Source organism: Pantherophis guttatus, chromosome 14 (assembly GCF_059756535.1).
Source record: "Pantherophis guttatus breed Tessera chromosome 14, ASM5975653v1, whole genome shotgun sequence".
NCBI lineage: Eukaryota > Metazoa > Chordata > Lepidosauria > Squamata > Colubridae > Pantherophis > Pantherophis guttatus.
In genome coordinates, this window is record NC_142076.1 from 13,849,587 (window position 1) to 13,871,771 (window position 22,185).

Genomic DNA, 22,185 nt, shown 5'->3' on the forward strand with positions numbered 1-22,185 from the left:
TCTTTTTGAAAGCCTCCAGTGATGAAGCTCCCACAACTTCTGAAGGCAACTTATTTTCTTTCAGTTGATTGTTCTCACTGTCAGAAAGCTCCTCCTTATTTCCAGGTTGAATCTCTCCTTGTTCAGTTTCCACCCATTGTTCTTTGTCTGGCCTTCAGGTGCTTTGGAAAACAGCTTGACCCCCTTCCTCCTCTCTGGGGCAGCGCCTCAAATATTGGAAGACTGCTCTCATGTCTCCCCTGGTCCTTCTCTTCACTAGACTAGCCATGCAACCATTCTTCGTATGTTTTAGCCTCCAGTCCTCTAATCATCTTGGGTGCTCTTCTCTGCACTTTTTCTAGAGTCTCAACATCTTTTTTATAGTGTGGTGTCCAAAACTGGATGCAGTATTCTAGGCGTGGTCTTACTAAGGCTTTACAGCAGTGGTGAAATCCATTTTTTTTTACTACCGGTTCTGTGGGCGTGGCTTGTTGGGCGTGGTGTAGCTTGGTGGCGTGGAAGGATACTGCCAAATCTCCATTCCCACCCCACTTTGGGGCCAGCCAGAGGTGGTATTTGCCGGTTCTCTGAACTAATCAAAATTTCCACTACCGGTTCTCCAGAACCTGCTGGATTTCATCCCTGCTTTACAGAGTGGTATCAGTATCTCCCTTGATCTTGATTGTATCCCTCTATTAATGCAATTTAGGATTGTGTTGGCTTTTTTGGCTGCCGCCGCACACTGTTAGCTCATATTTAGCTGGTTGTCCGCTAAGACTCCAAGATCCCTCTCACAGTTACTGCCATTAAGCCTGGTTTCACCCAGTCTACTATATGTGTACTTTTGGTGTTTCTTGCCTAAGTGTAAGACTTCACATTTATTTTTTCTGAAAAACATCTTAACCTTTTCCTTTTGATTTGGCTGGTTGGTTTTCCATTAATATGTTGCTGGCTAAGTTGTAGGAAGGAGGTAGGAGGCCGTATACATTGTTGAAATGAATTATTTTGCTGTAAAAATAAAATGAGTTGAGGCTTTAAAAAAGCGATGAGACAAATGCAGGGAGTCCTTGACTTACAATCTTTGTTTATAGTGTATCAAATTCATTCGTTTAGCGACCGTTCAAAGTTACAACAGCACTGAAAAGAGTGACTTACGGCCGTTCTTCACACTTACGACCGTTTGCAGCATGCTCAGGATCACGTGGTCAAAATTCAGGCGCTTCGCAACTGACTAATTTTTACGACGGTCGCAGTGTCCCATGGTCCTGTGATGGCCTTTTGCAACCTTTGGACAAGCCAAGTTAGTGGGGAAGCCAGATTCACTTAAAAACGGTGTCACTAACTGAACAACTGCAGTGATCCACAAGAAAAGTCATAAAATGGGGCAAAACTCACTTAACAAGTCGTCTCACTTGGCAGCAGAAATGCTGGCCTCAATTGTGATCATAAATTGAGGATTACCTGCAGTGGGGTACCAACTGGGGAAAGAATTCCAGAAGTGGAAATGAACAGGTTCAAATCAAGCAATGTGGCCTCTTTGTGTCTGGAAGTCTAATGGTATGTGGAAAAGAATCCTTCTCTCTTAATCCAACCTACCTCACAGGGTTGTTGTTATGGGGAAAACAGCAATAGCCCTTAGACTTATATACCGCTTTACAGTGCTTTACAGCCCTCTCTAAGCGGTTTACGGAGTCAGCCTATTGCCCCCAACAATCTGGGTCCTCATTTTACCCACCTTGGAAGGATGGTGTCAGGGTTCCGACGGATGCCCTAATTAAATCATGAGCCTCGAGCCAAGCTTCAAAAGAAATCCAGTTATTTATTAGGAGCTTCATGTTTGGCACCTTTCAAGTGAAGCCAACTCTGATCCCATGTAATTTACGGCTCAGACTTGACCCTGTTCCCCCCCCCCCAGGGTGTGTCATCAGTCACATTCGCCAACGGAGCAATTTTGCGGGTTGTAGAGATCACTCCCTTACGGCTGCTATGGGTAACCCTGGGAGACAGCCTTATGAAAGATATGTCTGGAATGTGCTTTTGTTTTTGGCTGCCGTGCTGCTTCGTCGTTTTCCCATCCCCCTTGCCTATGGCAACTCAAGAGCAGGCCAGGGATGCTTTGCGAGTTGACAGATGGAAGGCTGAGTCAACCTTGAGCCGGTCAGGATCGAACTCCTGGCAGTGGGAATGCCGAGTCGGCCTGCAATACTGCATTCTAACCACTGCGCCGGCCATTTGAGCCCAGGATCTTTGTTATTTAATAAAACTGACAGATTAATAAGGCAGCTGTTTTAGATTCATTCAGGCACATATTTTCACACTCAAATAGCAATATGTTTGCCACCTTAAGTTGCTTATAAATTAATTAGGGCAGATTTTTTTTAAAAAAATCTTATAAATAGATAAGAGATTTCTTTGAGGAGATCTTGATTGAAATCCCTACCCTTCCACCCTCAAGTTCTCCATGTCTGACCTCAACATTTTATTAGCCACCATTGAGCCATCAGCATGTTAATTGATAATTTACAGCCAGAAAAGCTGATCTGGGATCCCTGCGACTTATTTCTGGCACCTCTTCTGAAGCTCCTATAAAATCTAGACATGTCAGATGAAACAAATGATTTTGACAGCAGATCAAACACATTTTACAGCCAGAAGTATTGGCATTCCGCTTTAAGGCCATTAAGTAGTAGACACTTATGATTCACTTGGACAGTGGTTGGTTGTTGTTGTTTTTTAAAAAAAACACTGTGGAATTGTACCGTTTTTCAGATAATTGCATTTTTTTCAAGTCTGGCTTTTACAATCCGAGGGCTTTGTAAAAACGGGAATGGCAGGCGTTGAAAGATGGAGGCAGACCGAGTCAGTGGAAATTCTTGCAAAAAAAACTAAAATAAAAATAAATAAATCGTGGAATTATAGAGTTGGGAGGGGTATTTAAGCCATGGAAACCAACCCTTAGTTAAAGTATCGGAGACCTCTGCTTGAATATACCCAATGAAGAGAGACAGAATCATTGGCCCCATCCTTGGATAGCTCTTACACTAAGTCAGTATTTTTCAACCTTGGCCAACTTTTAAGATGTGTGGACTTCAACTCCCAGAATTCCTAGCCAGGATGCTTAAAGTTGCCACGGTTGGGGGAAAAAGTGGTCTTTTGCTTAAATCAGGGGTCTCTAACTTTGGCAACTTTAAGACTTGTGGACTTCAACTCCCAGAATTCTTCAACCAGCAAAGCTGGAATTCTGGGACAAGTCTTAAAGTTGGCAAGGTTGGAGACCCCGGTCTTAAATCCATTCTTCTGTGTCCTGCAGAGAATAGATCTTGACAACCTCTTGCATGATATCTTCTGTATAATATTTGGGCCACACCTGAGGGACTGTCTTTTTCCAATAGTCAGAATAACAGAGTTGGGGGGGGGGGGAAACCTTGGAGGTCTTCTAGTACAGCCCCATCCTCAAGCAGGAAACCCTCCATCATTTCAGACTTGGTTGTCCAATCTCTTCTTGAAAACCTCCAGTGATGGAGCACCCACAACTTCTGGAGGCAAGTCATTCTACCGATTGATGGTTCTCACCGTCAGGAAATTTCTCCTTAGTCCTATGTTGCTTCTCTCCTTGGATTAGTTTCCATCCATTGCTTCTTGTCCTGCCTTCAAGTGCTTTCGAGAATAGGTTGACTCCCTCTTCTTTGGGGTAACCCTCTTAGATATTGCAACACCCCGGTCCTCCTTTTCATTAAAGTAGACATATAAGGATCCAAACACCAAGAAAAGACACCCTGAGGTTCTCCTAAGGAGTCTCCTTTATTGTTCCTCACTCTAGACAGGTGTCTTACCCAACTCAAGAAAACTCCTTGCATCATGAAAAAGATACACTGAGAACTTCAAGGCTGGAGCCATTCGGACTCTCTTCCTCCAAACCAAACTATCTTTTAGGTTGCTTCTCTCCTTGATTAGTTTCCATCTGTTACTACTTGTCTCACCTTCAGGTACTTTGGAGAATAGGTTGACTCCAGTGGTGAAATTCAATTTTTTTTATTACCAGTTCTGTGGGTGTGGCTTGGTGGGCGTGGCAGAGGAAGGATACTGCAAAATCTCCATTCCCACCCCAATCTGGGGCCAGCCAGAGGTGGTATTTGCTGGTTCTCCGAACTACTCAAAATTTCCGCTACCAGTTCTCCAAACTACTCAAAATTTCCGCTACCGGTTCTCCAGAACCTATCAGAACCTGCTTGATTTCACCCCTGGTTGACTCCTTCTTCTTTGTGTCAGCTCCTCAGATTGCTTGCCTTCTCTTGGAAGCAGAGAGATGAGGCTCTATGGAGTTTAGGGAGGGCCAGTTCTGGCTCTCTTGCGGCTACGCAACGATTCTAGGCTAATTCCTCACTTGAGACTCCCTCCCTGCCTGGTCGAGCATTTCCCAACATCCTGCAACTTAATATCTCCTTAACACTTCGCTCTTCTTGTTTTGCAGGGACAGAATGGCGAGAGGCCCAAATCCGGGATCTAAGAAATGTCCTGAAGGACCTTAGAAGCGACATCCCTCTGGTTTTCGTCAGTGGCAATCATGACTTGGGGAACACGCCCACGCCGGAAACCATCCGCAGTTATTGCCAGCAGTGGGGCGATGATTACTTCAGCTTTTGGGTCGGCGGCGTCTTCTTTCTCGTGCTGAATTCCCAGCTGTACTTCGACGCTTCTCAGTGCTCAGAATTAAAGGCGGCGCAGGACGCGTGGCTCGAGCAGCAGCTGGCCGTGGCGGAGAAAAAGCAGTGCCGCCATGCTGTGGTCTTCCAGCACATCCCTTTCTTCGTCAACGAACCTGAAGAGGACCATAACTACTTCAATTTGGAGAAGGCCGTTCGACACGAGCTCATGGAGAAATTCTGCCGAGCAGGTATCGTTTCGTCCGTGGGAATACGGTTTTCTAAATTTTATTTGTAGTTAGTCCTCGACTTACAACCACAATCCGGCCCAAAATTTATGTTGTTAAGGGAGTGAGACAGTCTGTTCAGTGAGCTTTGGCCCATTTTATGGCCTTTCTAGCGACAATGGGTTCCAAGTAGCACCCCCCAACGAACCAGGTCTGACAGGCAGTTCCTACGTGAATCAGTGCGAGTTGTTAACTTACTAATAGCAATAGCACTTAGACTTATATACTGCTTCACAGTGCTTTACCGCCCTCTCTAAGTCAGAGGTCACCAACTGGTGGTCCGCGAGAAAATTTTGGTAGTCCGCAGAAAAATTATTTGCATTTTTTATATTCTAAATCAGGGGTCCTCAAACTACGGCCCTTGGGCGGGATACATGCAATGAACATTTGTGTTGCTGCAGAGAGTCTCCCCCTTCGGGGTCTTTTTGTGTGGGTCGGAGGGGGGCAGAAATTCTGACTTGGGATCTGCTTCAGCCTCCTGGTGTGGGGCTTTGGGCGAAGGCTGGAGGGAAGCACCGCTGGTGGCAAAGAGCCGGAGGGCCTCGTTCCAGTGGGACAGCATCATGGCCTGGAACTGGCTGACCATCTCAGCCCGCTGAGCCTCCAGGCGCCGGTACCTGGCCTTGCACTCCTGCAGGTCTTCCTTCTGCTTGGAAAGCCTATGCTCCTAGTCCTCAGTGAGGTGCTTCTGCTGAGCCTCCTTCTCGGCCAGATCCAATCTGAATGAGCTGTTTTGCCAACTCTTTCTTGTGGTGGCTGCTTAGCTTCAACAACTGCTTCCTGTTGGGGCCCTAAGGAGCTCAGGCGAGGAGACGAGCAGTGGCTGGGACGGGAGGGGTGAGTAGAGGCCGGCAAGGCGCCCCTTGACGTGAGTGAGATTGAGTTGGTCACACCACCTCAGTCACATGACCACCTAGCCACCCCCATCCAGCCGGTCATTAGGCAGATTATATTAGTGGTCCACGGAATTTAAAATTATGAATTTAGTGGTCCCTGAGGTCCAAAGGTTTGGTGATCCCTGCTCTAAGTGGTTTACAGAGTCAGCATCTTGCCCCCAACAATCTGGGTCCTCATTTTACCGACCTCAGGAGGATGGAAGGCTGAGTCAACCTTGAACTGGTCAGGATGGAACTGCTGGCAGTCGGCAGAATTAGCTGCAATACTGCGTTCTAACCACTGCCCCACCGCAACTAATCATCAGTAGCACTTAGACTTACATACCGCTTCACAGTGCTTTTATAGCCCTCTCCAAGCGGTTTACAGAGTCAGCCTTTTGTCCCCTACAATCTGGGTTCTCATTTTACCCACTTGGGAAGGATGGAAGGCTGAGTCAACCTTGAGCCAGTCAGGATCAAACTCCAGACTGCGGGCAGAATTAGCCTGCAATACTGCATTCTAATCATTGCGGAAGGAAGGGAGGGAGGGAGGGATAGGGGAAAGGGGAAGGGGAAGGGGAAGGGGAAGGGAAAGGGAAAGGAAAGGAAAGGAAAGGAAAGGAAAGGAAAGGGATTGGGAGTGAAGGAAAGAGAGAAGGAAGAAGGGAAGGGAAGAAGGGGAGGGGAGGAGAGAAGAGGAGAGGAGAAGAGAGGAGAAGAGAAGAGAAGAAGCAAAGAAAAAATAAGTATAAGAATGGAAATGGAAGGAAAGGAAAGGAAAGGAAAGGAAAGGAGTGGGAGTGAAGGAAAGAGAGAAGAAAGAAGGGAAGGGAAGAAGAGGAGGGGAGGGGAGGAGAGAAGAGAAGAGGCAAAGAAAAAATAAGTATAAGAATGGAAATGGAAGGAAAGGAAAGGAAAGGAAAGGAAAGGAAAGGAAAGGAAAGGAAAGGAAAGGAAAGGAAAGGAAAGGAAAGGAAAGGAAAGGAAAGGAAAGGAAAGGAGGTAGGTTCGCAGGTTCCAATTTCCTTTGCAGCAAATACAAATACAGTTACAAAATTGTCTCTTACTCTAAAAATACAAAAACAGCTTACTGTTTTCTAATACCATTTTTCCCCTGATCTTGAAAACCACAAAGTCTAGGAATGTATACCTGACTGGAAACCCTTTTTGCATGAAATGGGGGGGGGGGGGATGCACCTATTGGGAATGTTTATCAATATATCAGTCACTGGCCAGCATTGATTTATACACTAAACCATTCCTAAGTAAACTGGTTCGTCCAATCTGAAGCCCGTCGTTATGAATTCTTTCATTCATAATTACTTGTTCTATAGAAGCCTTCTGTTTCATTGAAGTACTCTCAATTTCCTCCCCCCCCAAAACAACCCAACCTGTTTGTATTTACTCCGTTTGAAGTTCCCCATGAAACAAAAATGTTTATTTGTCTGTTGTCTGTTGTTTAATTGGATTTCTCCAACGGCCCATTCATTTGACGCCACAGAGCTAAACTTGAGTTTCGGAAGCTACATCTGGTGTGAAAATGCTGAGCTTCGTTTCTCACTTTACAAGTGTCCCTAACAGTTGGGCTAATTAAAAATAAAATTGCATCCTTATCATAAATATTTGTCAATTGAAAAATCTGCCACTTTTTCACCATTTCACCGTTAAGCCATGATTGAGTGCTACCAAAAGATACCATGGTGGTTAAGGAGGAAGCAAAAAGATGAGTGAAGTATCTTGTTGAAAAGATAATTTTCCCAGAGTAGAGTAGAGTAGAGTAGAGTAGAGTAGAGTAGAGTAGAGAAGAGAAGAGAAGAGAAGAGAAGAGAAGAGAAGAGAAGAGAAGAGAAGAGAAGAGAAGAGAAGAGAAGAGAAGAGAAGAGAAGAGAAGAGAAGAGAAGAGAAGAGAAGAGAAGCTGCGGGGATTGCCAAAGCACATCACCACTGATCTCCACCCGAAAACATGACCCATTTGGAGGCTGAAAATGCGAGGCGTGGTGCCCAAAATGGCTACTTGGAACAGCTGCTGCCTTCTCTTACCACTTCCGTGCTTCCCCTGCTTTAGTCAGTGGAGCTCCCTCTGAGGATCAGCTGTGCTTTTGAAGCTCCCATTCCCGACTCTAGGGGACGGTGCTCATCTCCGTTTCAAAGCCGAAGAGCCAGCGCTGTCCGAAGACGTCTCCGTGGTCACGTGGCCGGCATGACTCAACGCCAAAGGCGCACGGAGCGTTGTTACCTTCCCACCAAAGGCGGTCCCTATTTTTCTACTTGCATTTGTTTTACGTGCTTTTGAACTGCTAGGTTGGCAGAAGCTGGGACAAGTCACGGGAGCTCACCCTGTTACGCGGCGCTAGGGATTCGAGCCGCTGAACTGCCGACCTTTCGATCGACAAGCTCCGCGTCTCAACCACTGAGCCACCGCGTCCCTGTGGGATGGGACCCATAGCACATCGCAAAGTAGTGTAACTCAACCACGACACACAGGCACCAGAACAGATTCCAAAATACAACCTTAAGGATTGGCTACCTCATTCACAAGGGACAGTGAAGGATGGCTCCAAGTTGCCTTAAAGCAAAAGACATTTTACACATCATAACGCAGAACTGATTCGTTGCTAATCAGATGACGAAAATGCAGCTTACTGGCTGTTCCAGATAGCTGCACGTCGCCGATTCCCTGCTGGGTTTTCTTCATTAAAAGTTTCTTTTTGAGGTGGGTCAGACCAGAATGTTAAAATAACTCTGGAATTTCTGCCAAGGATATTTTGATTAAAACCAACCCCATAAAAAGCCGACTCAGCTTGAAAACCCAGCCCCGAAGTCAGAAAAAACCAGCTTTTTGAAGTTTTATGACATTGAATTATAAGATACAACGGTTTACCCAGGACAGATTAACTTGGTGGAGTCGTGTTCGGTGAAGGAACCTCGGGGAGATCTGAAAACCGAGTTGGGAGCTGAAAAAAACCAAGTGACTATTTAGGTTTATGGTTTAGGTTTAGGTTTATTTGATTTGTATACCGCCCTACTCCCGAAGGACTCAGGGCGGTGAACAGCCAACAATAAAATACATAAATACAAAAAATTTAAAAACCAGATAAAATCAAATTAAATCATTTTGGCCCAGACAGATTAAAACACCCCAATAATTTAAAAACAGATTAAAATTTACATATTTAAAAAGGGAAGAGATCAGGCCAAGCCCGCCTGATGGAATAAAAAGGTCTTCACAGCACGGCGGAAGGAGCGCAGATCCGGGATCCTCCGTATCTCCGGGGGGAGCTCATTCCAGATGGTAGGTGCCCCCACAGAGAAGGCTCTCCCCCTAGGGGCCGCCAGTCGACACTGTTTGGCTGACGGCACCCGGAGGAGCCCCTCTCTATGAGAGCGTACTGGCCGGTGGGAGGCTATTGGGGGTAGTAGGCGGTCCCGTAAATTTTATTGTCAGTTTTTGTGGATGGTCGAGTTTTTTGTTTGTTTGTTTGTTTTTTTGCCTGTGTTGTGTATGTGGATTGCTTTTCAATTACTCCCGGCACCTTCCTTGAAGAGACAAATCTGAAAATCCAGCAGAAAGCTGCAGAAGAAAAACAGGTGGCAGGTTGCATCGCTGCAAACCCCCAGAGGATATGGTGTCATGTCATTCTTGCTGCTCAAAAAAAAAAAAAAATTTCACATCCCAAAAGGAACTTTCCTCTCGTTTTGATTCTCTGCCTTAAACTGTTACTCGAAAGGAAGAGGAAAAATATGATCAAAGAAGGACGATGTTGGATAATCATTTGTCTGAAGTGATGTAGAGTTTCCTGCCTAAGCAGGGGGATGGACTAGGAGACCTCCAAGGTCCCTTCCAACTCTTTTATTCTGTTCTGTTCTGTTCTGTTCTGTTCTGTCTTTCTTGTCTGGTCCATTGTGAATTATAAATGATTAGGAGCCACTGCAAAAAAGTCAACTTGGAGGAGATGACTGTCTCTGGTGAACCAGGACCAGAGGAAACTTGATGAAATGGAAGAGAACTTTGAATGGGCAACACTGCTCAGACACCTTGTCTGAAGTTGTTGAACCCTCAGTGCAAAGAACCTAGATCTGTGATGGCGAACCTATGGAACGCGTGCCGCAGGTGGCACACGGAGCCATGTCACCTGGCACGCCAGCTCAGCCTCTCTAGGAGTCTCTGGAGGCTGGGGATAACAAAAAATGTCAATTCCTGTCCAACCAGAAGTTGGGAAACGAGCCGTTTCGGGCCTCCGAGGGGGTGGGGAAGGCTGTTTTTGCCCTCCCCAGATGCATAGAGAGGATCTGGAGCCAGGTGAGAAAGAAAAACGGGCTTACCGGGCCATTGTGTGCCAGGAGCAGGGGGCAGGGAGGGAGGGTCATGCATGCATGCACAGGGCGTGGCACATAGAATTATGGGTACGTGCATGCTCGCGAACCTCCCCCGCCCCCCCTTCCTGGCACATGGTTAGCCATCACTGACCTAGATGTTCTCCACCCTTCTTTGTCTTGTCCTGGTTTCCTTTTCCCGTTACCATTCATCACTAAGGTGCCACGTTCATGTAGATGTTCTTCTAAGCTACAAAACCTCCTAATTTAGGGTTCTGCAGTTTGACGTCCTCCATGTGTTTTGGACTTCTGCTGCCACAGGTCCTAGCCATTGGCCAAGTAGACCAGAATTAGTGGGAGTGGAAGTCCCAACACATTTGGTGTGAGGTGTTCTGTCCCCGTCTCACACACGCACACAAATAGACAGCCGGGGGTTAAATAAACTGGCAGACAACCAATTCTTCCGATAAGACGCTTGGCAGCAACCCAGTAGCTGCTTGCCAAGAACTTTACTCAATAAACAAAATACCCACAGTCAAGAATTGCCCAGTTCGTAAAATAAATCCAAGGCCGATAATGTTCTTTCCAAAGATGCAATGTGACTCGATAGTAGTTAATTTTGTCCGTCACAGAGTCTGAATGGCCACCTCACCCCCTTTTATACCCTGTGGGGTGTGGTCCAGTGACTCAGCTTAATCTCGGGCACGCCTTTTCCTGTTGCGCGCGCTTATCTCTGCGACGCTGCCAAGGATCCAGCCAAGACTCATTACCCTCATCACTGTCCACCTGTGGCTGCGTGGACATGCTTGGCCCTGGCCCTATCTCTTGCCCTTCGGCAGACACCGAAGGCATTGCCAGAGAGGAGGGCCCTGGAGAGGGAGGCCTTGCCAACTCCTCTCCTTCACTCTCGGAGTCCTTTCCTACCGATGACACAGGCTCAGGTAACGGAGCCACAACACGAGGTTCCCCAAAAGCGAGCTAGGGAATTATGTTACTCTCACAGCTTTGGAACTTTGGAGGCAAACCGGTTCAGGGAGTTGTTGTTATTTTTTCTCTTTAATCCCTCCCCTATTGAGATTTCATTGTACCTTCCATTAATCCGAAATCAGAGCACATTAGCAACAACTGACTGTCAAAACTGGATCATGTTTTAAATTGTATGCCATGTTTTATTAGTGTCTTTAAATGAAGCGCTCAAGGATTTCGGTCTGAAAGACACTGCAAAACTTATTTCTGATTGACTGTGTTTGAGCTTCAGACAACAAACGCAATGAAGGGAATAATTTTATCTGTAAACCAGTCTTTAAAATGAAACTCTAAAGAGCTGGGAAAGAGGAAGTCTAAAATTTAAGACCTTGTCATCTCCGTCTCTCCCCCAACCTCTGGAAATGTGGTTTCTTTGGCAGTGGCTGCTGGTATATGGAATACTTCTAGCTGGGTACATTGGATAGGTACCTAATTTATAGGCCACTGAGTTCATCCATTGTCCTAAGCAGCCTTTCGTTTCAATCCTGGTTTGTGGCATCAGCTGCAATGATAGGGTTAACAAGAGAAGCCAAGGGTCTGTCTGTCTTCATTTTTTCTTTGAACACGTTTTGCTTCTCATCCAAGAAGCTTCTTCTGTTCTAACTAGAATTCAGTTCATTTGGAAGTTTCTTGGATGAGAAGCAAAACATTTTCAAAGGGGAAAAACCCGCAAAGAAAGTCCAGTTGTCTTTTGGAAACGCTCCTTTGGGGGAGAAGCTAAGCCAAAATAAAATTTGCTTGCAATTGGCAGTTCAAATCTCACCAGGCTCCAGGTTGACTCAGCCTTCCATCCTTCTGAGGTCAGTAAAATGAGGACCTAGATTGCTGGGGGCAAGAGGCTGACTGTAAACCTTGATAGTAGAGCCTTGATAGTACAGTGGTTTAGTGCACCCTGTCATTAACACAGCTGCCTGCAATTTCTGCTGGTTCGAATCTCTCCAAGGCTCAAGCTTGACTCAGCCTTCCATCCTTTCTAAGGTAGGTGAAATGAGGACCCAGTTGTGGGGGCAATAAGCTGACTTTGTATAAAATATACAAAAGAATGAAGGCTATTGCTTAACGCATTGTAAGCCGCCCTGAGTCTCCGGAGAAGGGCGGCATATAAATCAAATTTAAAAAAAAACCGCTTAGAGAGGGCTGTAAAAGCACTACGAAGTGGTATATAGGTCTAAGGACTATTGCTATTGGTCTTCCTTTTCTCCTTCCTTCCTTCCTTCCTTCCTTCCTTCCTTCCTTCCTTCCTTCCTTCCTTTCTTTCTTTCTTTCTTCCATCCATCCATCCATCCATCCATCCATGGTGCACAGTGATCAGAATGCAGTATTGCAGGCTAAATCTGCCGACTGCCAGCAGTTCGATCCTGACAAGCTCAAGGTTGACTCAGCCGTCTATCCTTCTGAGGTGGGTGAAATGAGGACCCAGATTGTTGGGGACAATAGGCTGACTCTGTAAACCACTTAGAGAGGGCTGTAAAAACACTGTGAAGCGGTATATAAGTCTTAAGTGCTATTGCCATTGCTATTGAGCCCAAATAATGGTTTGGTTTGATTTCCAACAGGTATTAAAACAGTATTTTCTGGACACCTTCACAAAAACGCTGGAGGAAAGTACAAGGATCTCGACATGGTCATTTCGTCGGCCATTGGATGCCAGCTAGGAGAGGACACCCACGGGGTGCGGATGGTAGGGGTCACCGCGGAAAAGATCGTCCATAGATACTACAGCCTGAGCGAGCTGAGTAACCATCAAAACGTCGAAAAAGAGTTTATGGCGTTGATAAAACCAAAGTAGCTCTAGGTTCTGAAATAGCATTTTTCTCTCTGTTTCTGTGATTTTTTTTTATTTTTAAAAAACATAGGTCTGATTTCCATCTACTCATCCTGTTATTTGCTGAGGAAATGCCTCACTTAGAATAGCAAACGGCAAGTTCTGAATACTTTGTCCTCGTCATGGAAAGTTCTCAACGTGCAATGTTGACATAGTGACACCCAGGAGCGGGCTTCAAAAATTTTAGCGAGGGGTTCTCTGCCCGGTTGCTGGGTGGGCGTGGCCTAGTCAGCTTTCTGCACCATAGTGGGCGGGGACATTTTTGCCCTCCCCAGGCTCTGGAGGCTTTCCTCGAGCCTCCAGGAGGATGAAAACTGCCTCCCTAGGCTCTGGAGGCCCTCTGGAGGCTGGAAACGGGCCTGTTTCTGGCCTTCCCGAACTTCCGGTAGGCCCATTTTTTTGCCTTCCCCGAGCCTCTGTGCGCACCCTGCACTTACCTGCATCCAAAACTGGCCGCGTGGGGACTCCGGGGAGGGGAGGGGTGGGGTGGGCGGGGCCAGTCAGGAGTGGGATTTGGGGGTTCTCCGAACTGCACAGAATCTTAGCTAGAGGTTTTCCCGAACCCCTGCGAACCCCCAACAGCCCACCCCTGGTGACACCCCTCTAGAATTTGTAAACCAGACAAGAAAATAGAGAACGAGCAGTGCTGTGTGTATGCACACGCAAAGGAACTTGTGGATAAGCAAGCAAGATATTCTGTTTCTTGCGAACCAATAAGGCTGGAAAAACAGTCTATGATATTATGCGAACCGCCCAAAAAAAAAGAAAGAAAGAAAAAGGAATCTCTTATATTTCACAGCAGATGGAGGGTATCATTATGCCCTTACATAATAGATCAAATTAAATTCACATTTTCTCCGCACGTTTTTGCCGAGTTACAGGCTTCCATCACAGCTAGGGTTTATCAAACGATGCCACATACCAATTTTGTGCCTTTTTGCCTCCCCGAGATTACAGTGCTCGCCACTCTTCTGTAAATATACCTGCGGGCAGGATCAGGAAGGGAGGGCTGAATAATTGATAGTTGAAGAGGACATCATCAGCTTACCTTTCCCTAATTCACATTTAGTGGGTTGAGAATGGGGTGGAATAACTGAATCGGGTGGGTGGGTGGGTGGTTTCCTGGAAGAGCGACGTAGCATTATGCCAATTGCATTCTGCGATTAAAATGGCAGCCGTTGATTGGCCAGTTTGTTCATTGAAGGGAGGGGCGGGTGGGACTTTGTAACTGCTCCCCTTTATTGCAAAATCTCCATTCCCATCTCACTCCTGGGGGAAGGATACTGCAAAATCCCCATTCCCTCCCCACTCCTGGGGGAAGGATATTGCAAAATCCCCATTTCCTCCCTACTCCTGGGGGAAGGATACTGCAAAATCCCCATTCCCTCCCCACTCTTGGGGGAAGGATACTGCAAAATCCCCATTCTCTCCCCACTCCTAGGGGAAGGATACTGCAAAATCCCCATTCCCTCCCCACTCCTGGGGGAAGGATACTGCAAAATCCCCATTCCCTCCCCACTCCTGGGGGAAGGATACTGCAAAATCCCCATTCCCACCCCACTCTGCGGCCAGCCAGAGGTGGTATTTGCTGGTTCTCCAAACTACTCAAAATTTCTGCTACCAGTTCTCCAGAACCTGTCAGAACCTGCTGAATTTCACCCCTGTTCCAAAGTCATAAGCGCTTGCATCAGTACATTTTCACACAGAAAAAGTTCCCTACATTATGGAGAAATGTCGTTCCTTAGACCTCCCTGTTTGCAACATAAATCCAGCTAAATTCCCAATTTTTTTCCCTAAACCATAGGTCAGAGTTCACTTGACTTTCAACCAGCATAGAGGTGATGAAATATAGGATGTCCTTGCTTTACCGTTTCTTTTTTAAAAAAATATCCTTTCCCTACGGTTTGTGACAAGTCTGTGTTGGGTGAAAAATTAAATGTTGTTACAGCTATATTACCAAGGGCAAGTGTGATGCTCGGCGGTATAGGTGGTGTAAAAACGGAATAAATGCTTGTTTCTGCTTAAGTTGTAAAGGATTTCTCTCACATATACACCATCCATCCATCCATCCATTAATTATTTTCTTCCCCCCAAGCATTTATACATTGCTGGATGGAAAATAAAACCAGGTACAATTGTTGTAAAGGATTTTTCTCACACACGCATCCACCATCCATCCATTAATTCCTCTTTTTTTTTTTTTTTTTTTAACAAGCATTTATACATGGCTGGATGGAAATAAGATCGGTTACACTGTTTTTACGTAGCTCACCTTTAAATCTGTTGGACCCATGGAAATCAATAAAAAACGCAAGTGAAAACATCTCCCGCCTGGACCATTTTTATTATATCTAAAACAGTAAAAAAGAAAAAAAACCTATTTCCATATGCAGCTGCTATTTTTAGGTGTAGAAGTATGATGTTCATGCCCAACGCCTATTTGCGGGAAAAGGAAATTGGTGAAAATTACTTTCCATTAGAAGGGAAATTGCTGTGGGCTGTAACTCAAGGTTTTCTGCTTATGACAAGGGGCTCTATAGCCTCGGTAAAAGTGCAGCCATTTCATATCAAGACGTCTTCGGCTGCCACCGAGATGCCAAGTCTTTTACTGAGAACAGCCAGGAAAGGGGGCAAAAGTATTGGACTTGAAATGACAAATTCACAGCAGAAACTTTGATGCCGGGTGTAGCAACACGTCTGACTGGCACACAAAACTTCGCTTTGCCAAGCTAATTTCTTGCTTTCTTGTAGAAAACCACAAATATTCTCTTTCTTTGCCTGATGCTAGAGATGAGGAGCTTTCCGTTCTGGTTAGCTACCCCGTTTCCCCGAAAATAAGACATCCCCTGATCATAAGCCCTATCGGGCTTTAGAGTGCATGCACTCTCCCAAAAATAAGCCGCCCTCGAGGTTGTAGAAAAACTGCACAACCAAGCCCCCACCTAAGCAGAACACACCCCCATCCAATCAGAGCACAGCCAACCCCCCCATCCAATCAGAGCACAGCCAAACCCCCAACCAATCAGAACACACCTCCACCCAATCAGAACACAGCCAAGCTCCCACCCAATCAGTTCACACCCCCACTGGCAGTTAAAAGGAAGAAACAGCTGCGATCACACATTGCTCCTACAAGCACGAAGCCGAAAACACCAGCTTGAAGATGACGAATGAGACTTTGTCGAAACGTCGCCAAGACACTTCCAATTTTACGCGGGAGAAAACCCGAATAACCAAAGACCTACATACAAACACCCACGAAAGCCTCAGAAAACATATATATATATAATCTATATCATGTATCATATCATATCCATCATCTATCTATCTATCTATCTATCTATCTATCTATCTATCTATCTATCTATCTATCTATCTATCTATTCTCTATATCTGTCTATCTATCTATCTCTATCATCTCTCTATATCTATCTATATCATCTATTCTCTCTATATCTTATCTATCTGTCTATCATCTAAAATTTATTGGTCACCCATCTTACCTTAAGGTAACTAATTATTCCCAATTCTCACTTCACAAAGGTCTCGCTTAGCAACAGAAACGTTTGGCTCCCTTGTGGTCATAAATCAAGGACTACCTGTAACGAATCTGTAGAGCAGGCAGTGGATTGAACTCTGAAAAGTGTTCCAGTGTTACAAACACTTGGCCAACTCCCATGTGACAATCCAATTTCCATCTGCAAAGTCGCCAGGGGAGAACTGTGGCTGGCTACGGCCAGCCAAATTCTTTTTTTTTTTAATGCAGGATTAATGCTCATTTTGATGCCTCTCCTAATCAGCAGTGGCAGAGACCTGTGTGGTCACACAGCACTTCCCCTTCATTTGTTTATGTAGAACAACATAACTCCTGCTGAGTAGAGTTAGGAAACAAACCACCCACGGAGACACTCTAATTATCACCAAAGGAAACAAGCTTTTGATCTGCCGGAAGGTGATATTTCTATCTTTCCGAATAGGCTGGTGGTTGTGAATACAGGCAGTCCTCGACTTACAACAGTTCATTTAGTGACGGTTCAAAAGCCACCGGTATTCTCTTTCTCTCTGGTCTAGAGGTCGAGCTCTCGCCTCACAATCAGGAGGCCAAGAGTTTGATCCTAGGTAGAGGCAGATATTTCTCTCTCTGGGCATAATGAGAATATATCTGCCGAACAAAACTCCGCATTGGAAACAGGAAGGGCATCCGGCCATTAAATCACTCTGCTAGCTCCATTCAGTTGCCCAGACTCCACCCTTCAAGGGATTATGGGGTCGTTAAGGAGGAGGAGGAGGATTTAGTGATCGTTCAAAGTTACAACGGCACTGAAAAAAAGGGACTTATGACTGTATTTTACAGTTACGACCTTTCCAGCATCCTCATGATCGTGTCGTCAAAATTCAGATGCTTGGCAACTGGTTCATATTTATGACGGTTGCAGTGTCCCGGGGATCACATGATCCCCTTTTGATTCCCCCACCGACGAGCAAAGTCGATGGGGAAGCCAGATTTGCTTCACAACAGGGTTACTAACTTATCAAGGAAAGACGTCAAACGGGGCAAAATTCACTTTTCCAACCACATACAAATGGTTACATACTTGATCTTAGCAAAAACGGCATGTGTATCACCACTTATGGAAGCCATAAGAACATCCAGAGAGTCATAAAACACTAAAATGCAATATTTAATAATAATATTGGTATCCTCCATGGTTGAAAGTGGACTGTCCATAAATTGTGAAAAGTAAGCAGTTTCTTAGGACTTCGGAAACCAAATTGTGTGATTTAAGTTATGAGTTAACTTATGACTGTATGACCGTAAACTTGTTGCTGGTATCCTTAAGATTTATATTGATTGCTTCCCTATCATTAAGTGTTGTACCTTATGATTCTTGACGAACGTATCTTTTCTTTTATGTATACTGAGAGCGTATGCACCAAAGACAAATTCCTTGTGTGTCTAATCACACTTGGCCAATAAAGAATTCTATTCTATTCTATTCTATTCTATTCTATTCTATTCTATTCTATTCTATTCTATTCTATTCTATTCTATTCTATTCTATTCTATTCCATTCCATTCCATTCCATTCCACTCCACTCCACTCCACTCCACTCCTCCTCTATTCTATTCCATTCCATTCCATTCCATTCCATTCCATATTTTCTATTCTATTCTATTCTATTCTATTCTATTCTATTCTATTCTATTCTATTCTATTCTATTCCACTCCACTCCACTCCACTCCACTCCACTCCATTCCAAGTTGGGTTGATACTAGAGTTGCATTTAGATTACATTAGTTGGTTGCTTTTCCTACTGAATGTTTAAATTCCAGATTTTTTTTATGTTGGACTCTTTTAAGTGGTGGAATGCCTGAAGACAGCAGAAGAGAAGAGGAAGAAGTGGAGAAAATCACACATACGAAGACCTGCAGATAGAAGTGGAACAAGTGTGGCAAGAAAAAGCAAAGATAGTACCAATAGTCTTAGACACCTTGGCTGCAATCCCCAACCAACTGGAGCACCCCTTGAACACCATCGGCATTGACAAAAATCACCAGCAGTCAATTGCAAAAGGCAGTTTTACTAGGAATAGCTTACGTCCTGCCTTTATGATGCATAATGCCTTTATTGATACCTTAACCCCATCAAACAACATGTCCTTAGGAAGGACTTGATGGGAGGATAAAAATGCCAAATCCAATCTAAACATCTGTCTGACTGTAGGATGAACCACGATAATAAAGGAGGAGGAGGAAATTAAGTTAAGAGCTATGGTGGTGCAGTTGTTAGTATGGAATACTGGAGGCTACTTCTGCCGGCTGCCGGCAGTTTGGCAGTTCGATCCTCACTGCCTCAAGATTGACTCAGCCTTCCATCCTTTCGAAGTCTGTAAAATGAGGATTTAGATTGTTGAGGGCAATATGCTGACTCTGTAAACCACTTAGAGAGGGCTATAAAGGCCAGTGAAGCGGGATATAAGTCTAAATGCTATTGCTCTTCCTTTTCCCCTTCCTTCCTTCCTTCCTTCCTTCCTTCCTTCCTTCCTTCCTTCTTTCCTTCCTTCCTTCCTTCCTTCCTTCCTTCCTTCTGTCAGCACTTCAAGCTGCATTTACTCTAGTCTGACATAAGAAGGAGAAGCGGAGGCGTCTGGAAAGGGACGTTTGACTTTTCACCTACTTATTTTCCCTGGAGATAATATCCCCTAGGAGATGGGATGGAAGGGGGGAATTCCTTTGAGCTGGAGCAGTAGATTAGGGGTAGAATGACTTGGAAGATGGCCAATGAGTGCAGGGGAGTGGGGAACGGAAAGGGAGGGTTTTGGGTCTGGAAGTCAGTGTTGGCTTCAATGGAGTCGGATTTTAGAATGTCGTGCTTAATAAATAGGAGTTTTCTTTCAAAGACTTTGTTTGAAATGCAATTTATTTGAGACGACCTCGAAACCTGACACCTTCCTTCCTTCCTTCCTTCCTTCCTTCCTTCCATGGTGCACAGTGGTTAAGTCTAAGTGCTATTGCTATTTGCTCCTTCTTCCAACAGAAAAGAAGTCAGTCAATCAATCAATGGAAGAGACCTTGGAGGTTTTCTAGTCCAACCCCCTACTCAAGCAGGAGATCCTATACCAGGATACTGCAAAATCCCCATTTCCCCCCCCCCAACTCTGGAGCCAGCCAGAGGTGGTATCTGCCGGTTCGCCGAACTCCTCAAACTTTCCGCTACCGGTTCTCTACAACCTGTCAGAACCTGCTGGATTTCACCCCTGCCCCAACCCCTTCCAAAAAAAAAAAAATCAATTCCCGAAACTTTGGCAGCTTGCCCAAACCCAGCAGCCCCACTTGAGCCCCTGATCTTTGCTGCAGGACATCTGAAGAGGCGTTGGGATGGAATCCTGATGTTCCAGAGAATTGAGGGAGGGGCGGAGACGGCTTTTCATTGGGGGGGGCGTGATCAGCTGCAAAAGTCCTTCAAAACACTTTGCTTTACAGCTCTGCAGGCTCTTCCCTGTGAATTAGTACAAAGAGACTCTCTCCTGCCAAATTGCCCAACTGGGTCAGACCTTCACAAAAGAGCTGGTAATTTCTTCTCATAAGCTGCTGCCTTATTGTGCAAACCTCTTTTGTTGTCGTTGCCTTCTGTCACAGGAACAGCCAGGCATCAAATTTTAATTCCTCTGTTGAAAGTGCAGAGGGAGACAGCCCCCCCCACACCCCACCTCCTCTTTATATATATATATATATTTCCCCGACGCATCCTGCAAAATATACCGCCTTTGCGGTGTGATCAAATGAACTCCCGTCTTTTGTTACGGCGACAACAAAACAAAAGGGGCAAGAGCCAAAGGTATAACGTTCAATTCTGAGAAGCCGTAAAATCTTCTTTTTTTTTTCTTCCTCCCTGCTATTTGATCTTGATCTTGAAGTGTATTGTGGCCCTGGGAGGGCCTTCTCCAAGCATTTTGAAGTCCTTTAGAAGAGTCTAATAGACTTCTTTCGCAAATATATTTCTAAGAGGATAATCCCACGGTGTAGAGCCTTCTCCGTTCAGCCGATTGGGGGTTAGCATGAGTTAGATTCGGTGGTGCTATTCAGCTGGTTCCATCCGGTTCGGGCAAAGTGGTAGCGGCTGCTGTGGGTTTTTGACACTGCGCGTGCGCGGAAGGCCCTGCTCATGGGTGGAGGTGGCGCGGGCGAGCGACGCGAGTGAGGGAGCGCGCTCACATTCGCGAACTGGTAGCGAAGGGAAGTGAATAACACCAGTGGGGAAATGTAAAATTTGTTACTATCGGTTCTGTGGGCGTGGCTTGGTGGGTGGGTGGGGTAATGTGACCGGGTGGGCGTGGCCAACTTTTTTTTTTCTTTTAAAAGCATTTTTTCTACAACCTCTTCGGCCGAAGAGGTTGTAAAAAAAATGCTTTTAAAAGCCTCTGACGATCCCAGCTGAGTTGCCTGATCGTCAGAGGCTTTTGTTTTCTTTTAAAAGCTTTTTTTTTTTTTTTGCTTTTAAAAGAAAAAAAAAAGCCTCTGATGAATGGATCGCGTCATCATCCTGTTCATATTCAGCAGAAGGGAGTATTTAAGTTTCCCGTAGGAACAAAGGATCTCTTGTTGGAAGCAACTCCAGCATCTGGCTTGTCTATTGTGACCCTTGGAATTTAGTTATTTATGACCTTGTTGATACTAGCTCAATCTCTCCTTTGATCTGGCGTCGTAAATCTTCAGCTTAACTTTGGATCACTCAACTGGGAAAGTTGCCTTGTTCATCTAAGTCTTGTCTACAGAAATTGCTGTTTCCTTCCGTGTCTCGCCTCACACATTCAGACTCCTATAATCTTTAGAATAGAATAGAATAGAATAGAATAGAATAGAATAGAATAGAATAGAATAGAATAGAATAGAATAGAACAGAACAGAACAGAACAGAACAGAACAGAACAGAACAGAACAGAATAGAACTTATTTACTGCTTCATGGTGCTTTCCAGCCCTCTCTAAGCGGTTTACAGAATCAGCAATGTGCCCCCAACAATCTGGGTCCTCATTTTACCCATCTCGGAAAGATGGAAAGCTGAGTCAACCTGGAGCCGGTTAGGATCGAACTGCTGGCAGTTAGCAGAATTAGCTGCAATACTGCGTTCTAACCTCTGCACCACTGCAGCTAATCATCAGTAGCACTTAGACTTATATACCGCTTCACAGTGTTTTTACAGCCCTCTCTAAGTGGTTTACTGAGTTAGCCTATTGTCCCCAACAATCTGGGTCCTCATTTCACCCACCTCAGAAGGATAGAAGGCTGAGTCAACCTTGAGCTTGTCAGGATCAAACTGCTGGCAGTTGGCAGATTTAGCCTGCAATACGGCATTCTGATCACTGTGCACCATGGAAGGAAGGAAGGAAGGAAGGAAGGAAGGAAGGGAGGGAGGGAGGGAGGGAGGGAGGGAGGGAAGGAAGGAAGGAAGGAAGGAAGGAAGGAAGGAAGGAAGGAAGGAAAGGAAAGGAAAGGAAAGGAAAGGAAAGGAAAGGAAAGGAAAGGAAAGGAAAGGAAAGGAAAGGAAAGGAAAGGAAAGGAAAGGAAAGGAAGAGCAATAGCAATAGCAATAGCAATAGTACTTGGACCTATATACTACTTCATAGTGCTTTTACAGCTCTCTCTAAGCAGTTTACAGAGTCAGCCTCTTGCCCTTAACAATCTGGGTACTCATTTTACCCACCACAGAAGGACAAAAGGCTGAGTCCAACC

The 22,185-nt window shown here is 45.2% G+C and overlaps 1 protein-coding gene across 1 annotated transcript in view; it reads left to right on the top strand.

Moving 5' to 3' along the window:
- The window catches only part of CPPED1 (calcineurin like phosphoesterase domain containing 1), a 30,456-nt gene extending 15,184 nt beyond the window's left edge, over window positions 1-15,272 (top strand). The window contains exons 3-4 of the mRNA XM_087878408.1: window positions 4,451-4,873; window positions 12,681-15,272. Coding sequence (XP_087734534.1) covers window positions 4,451-4,873; window positions 12,681-12,913 — 656 coding nt within the window. The 3' untranslated portion in view covers window positions 12,914-15,272. The remainder of the gene's footprint in view (window positions 1-4,450; window positions 4,874-12,680) is intronic.
- Window positions 15,273-22,185: the final 6,913 nt, after the last annotated feature.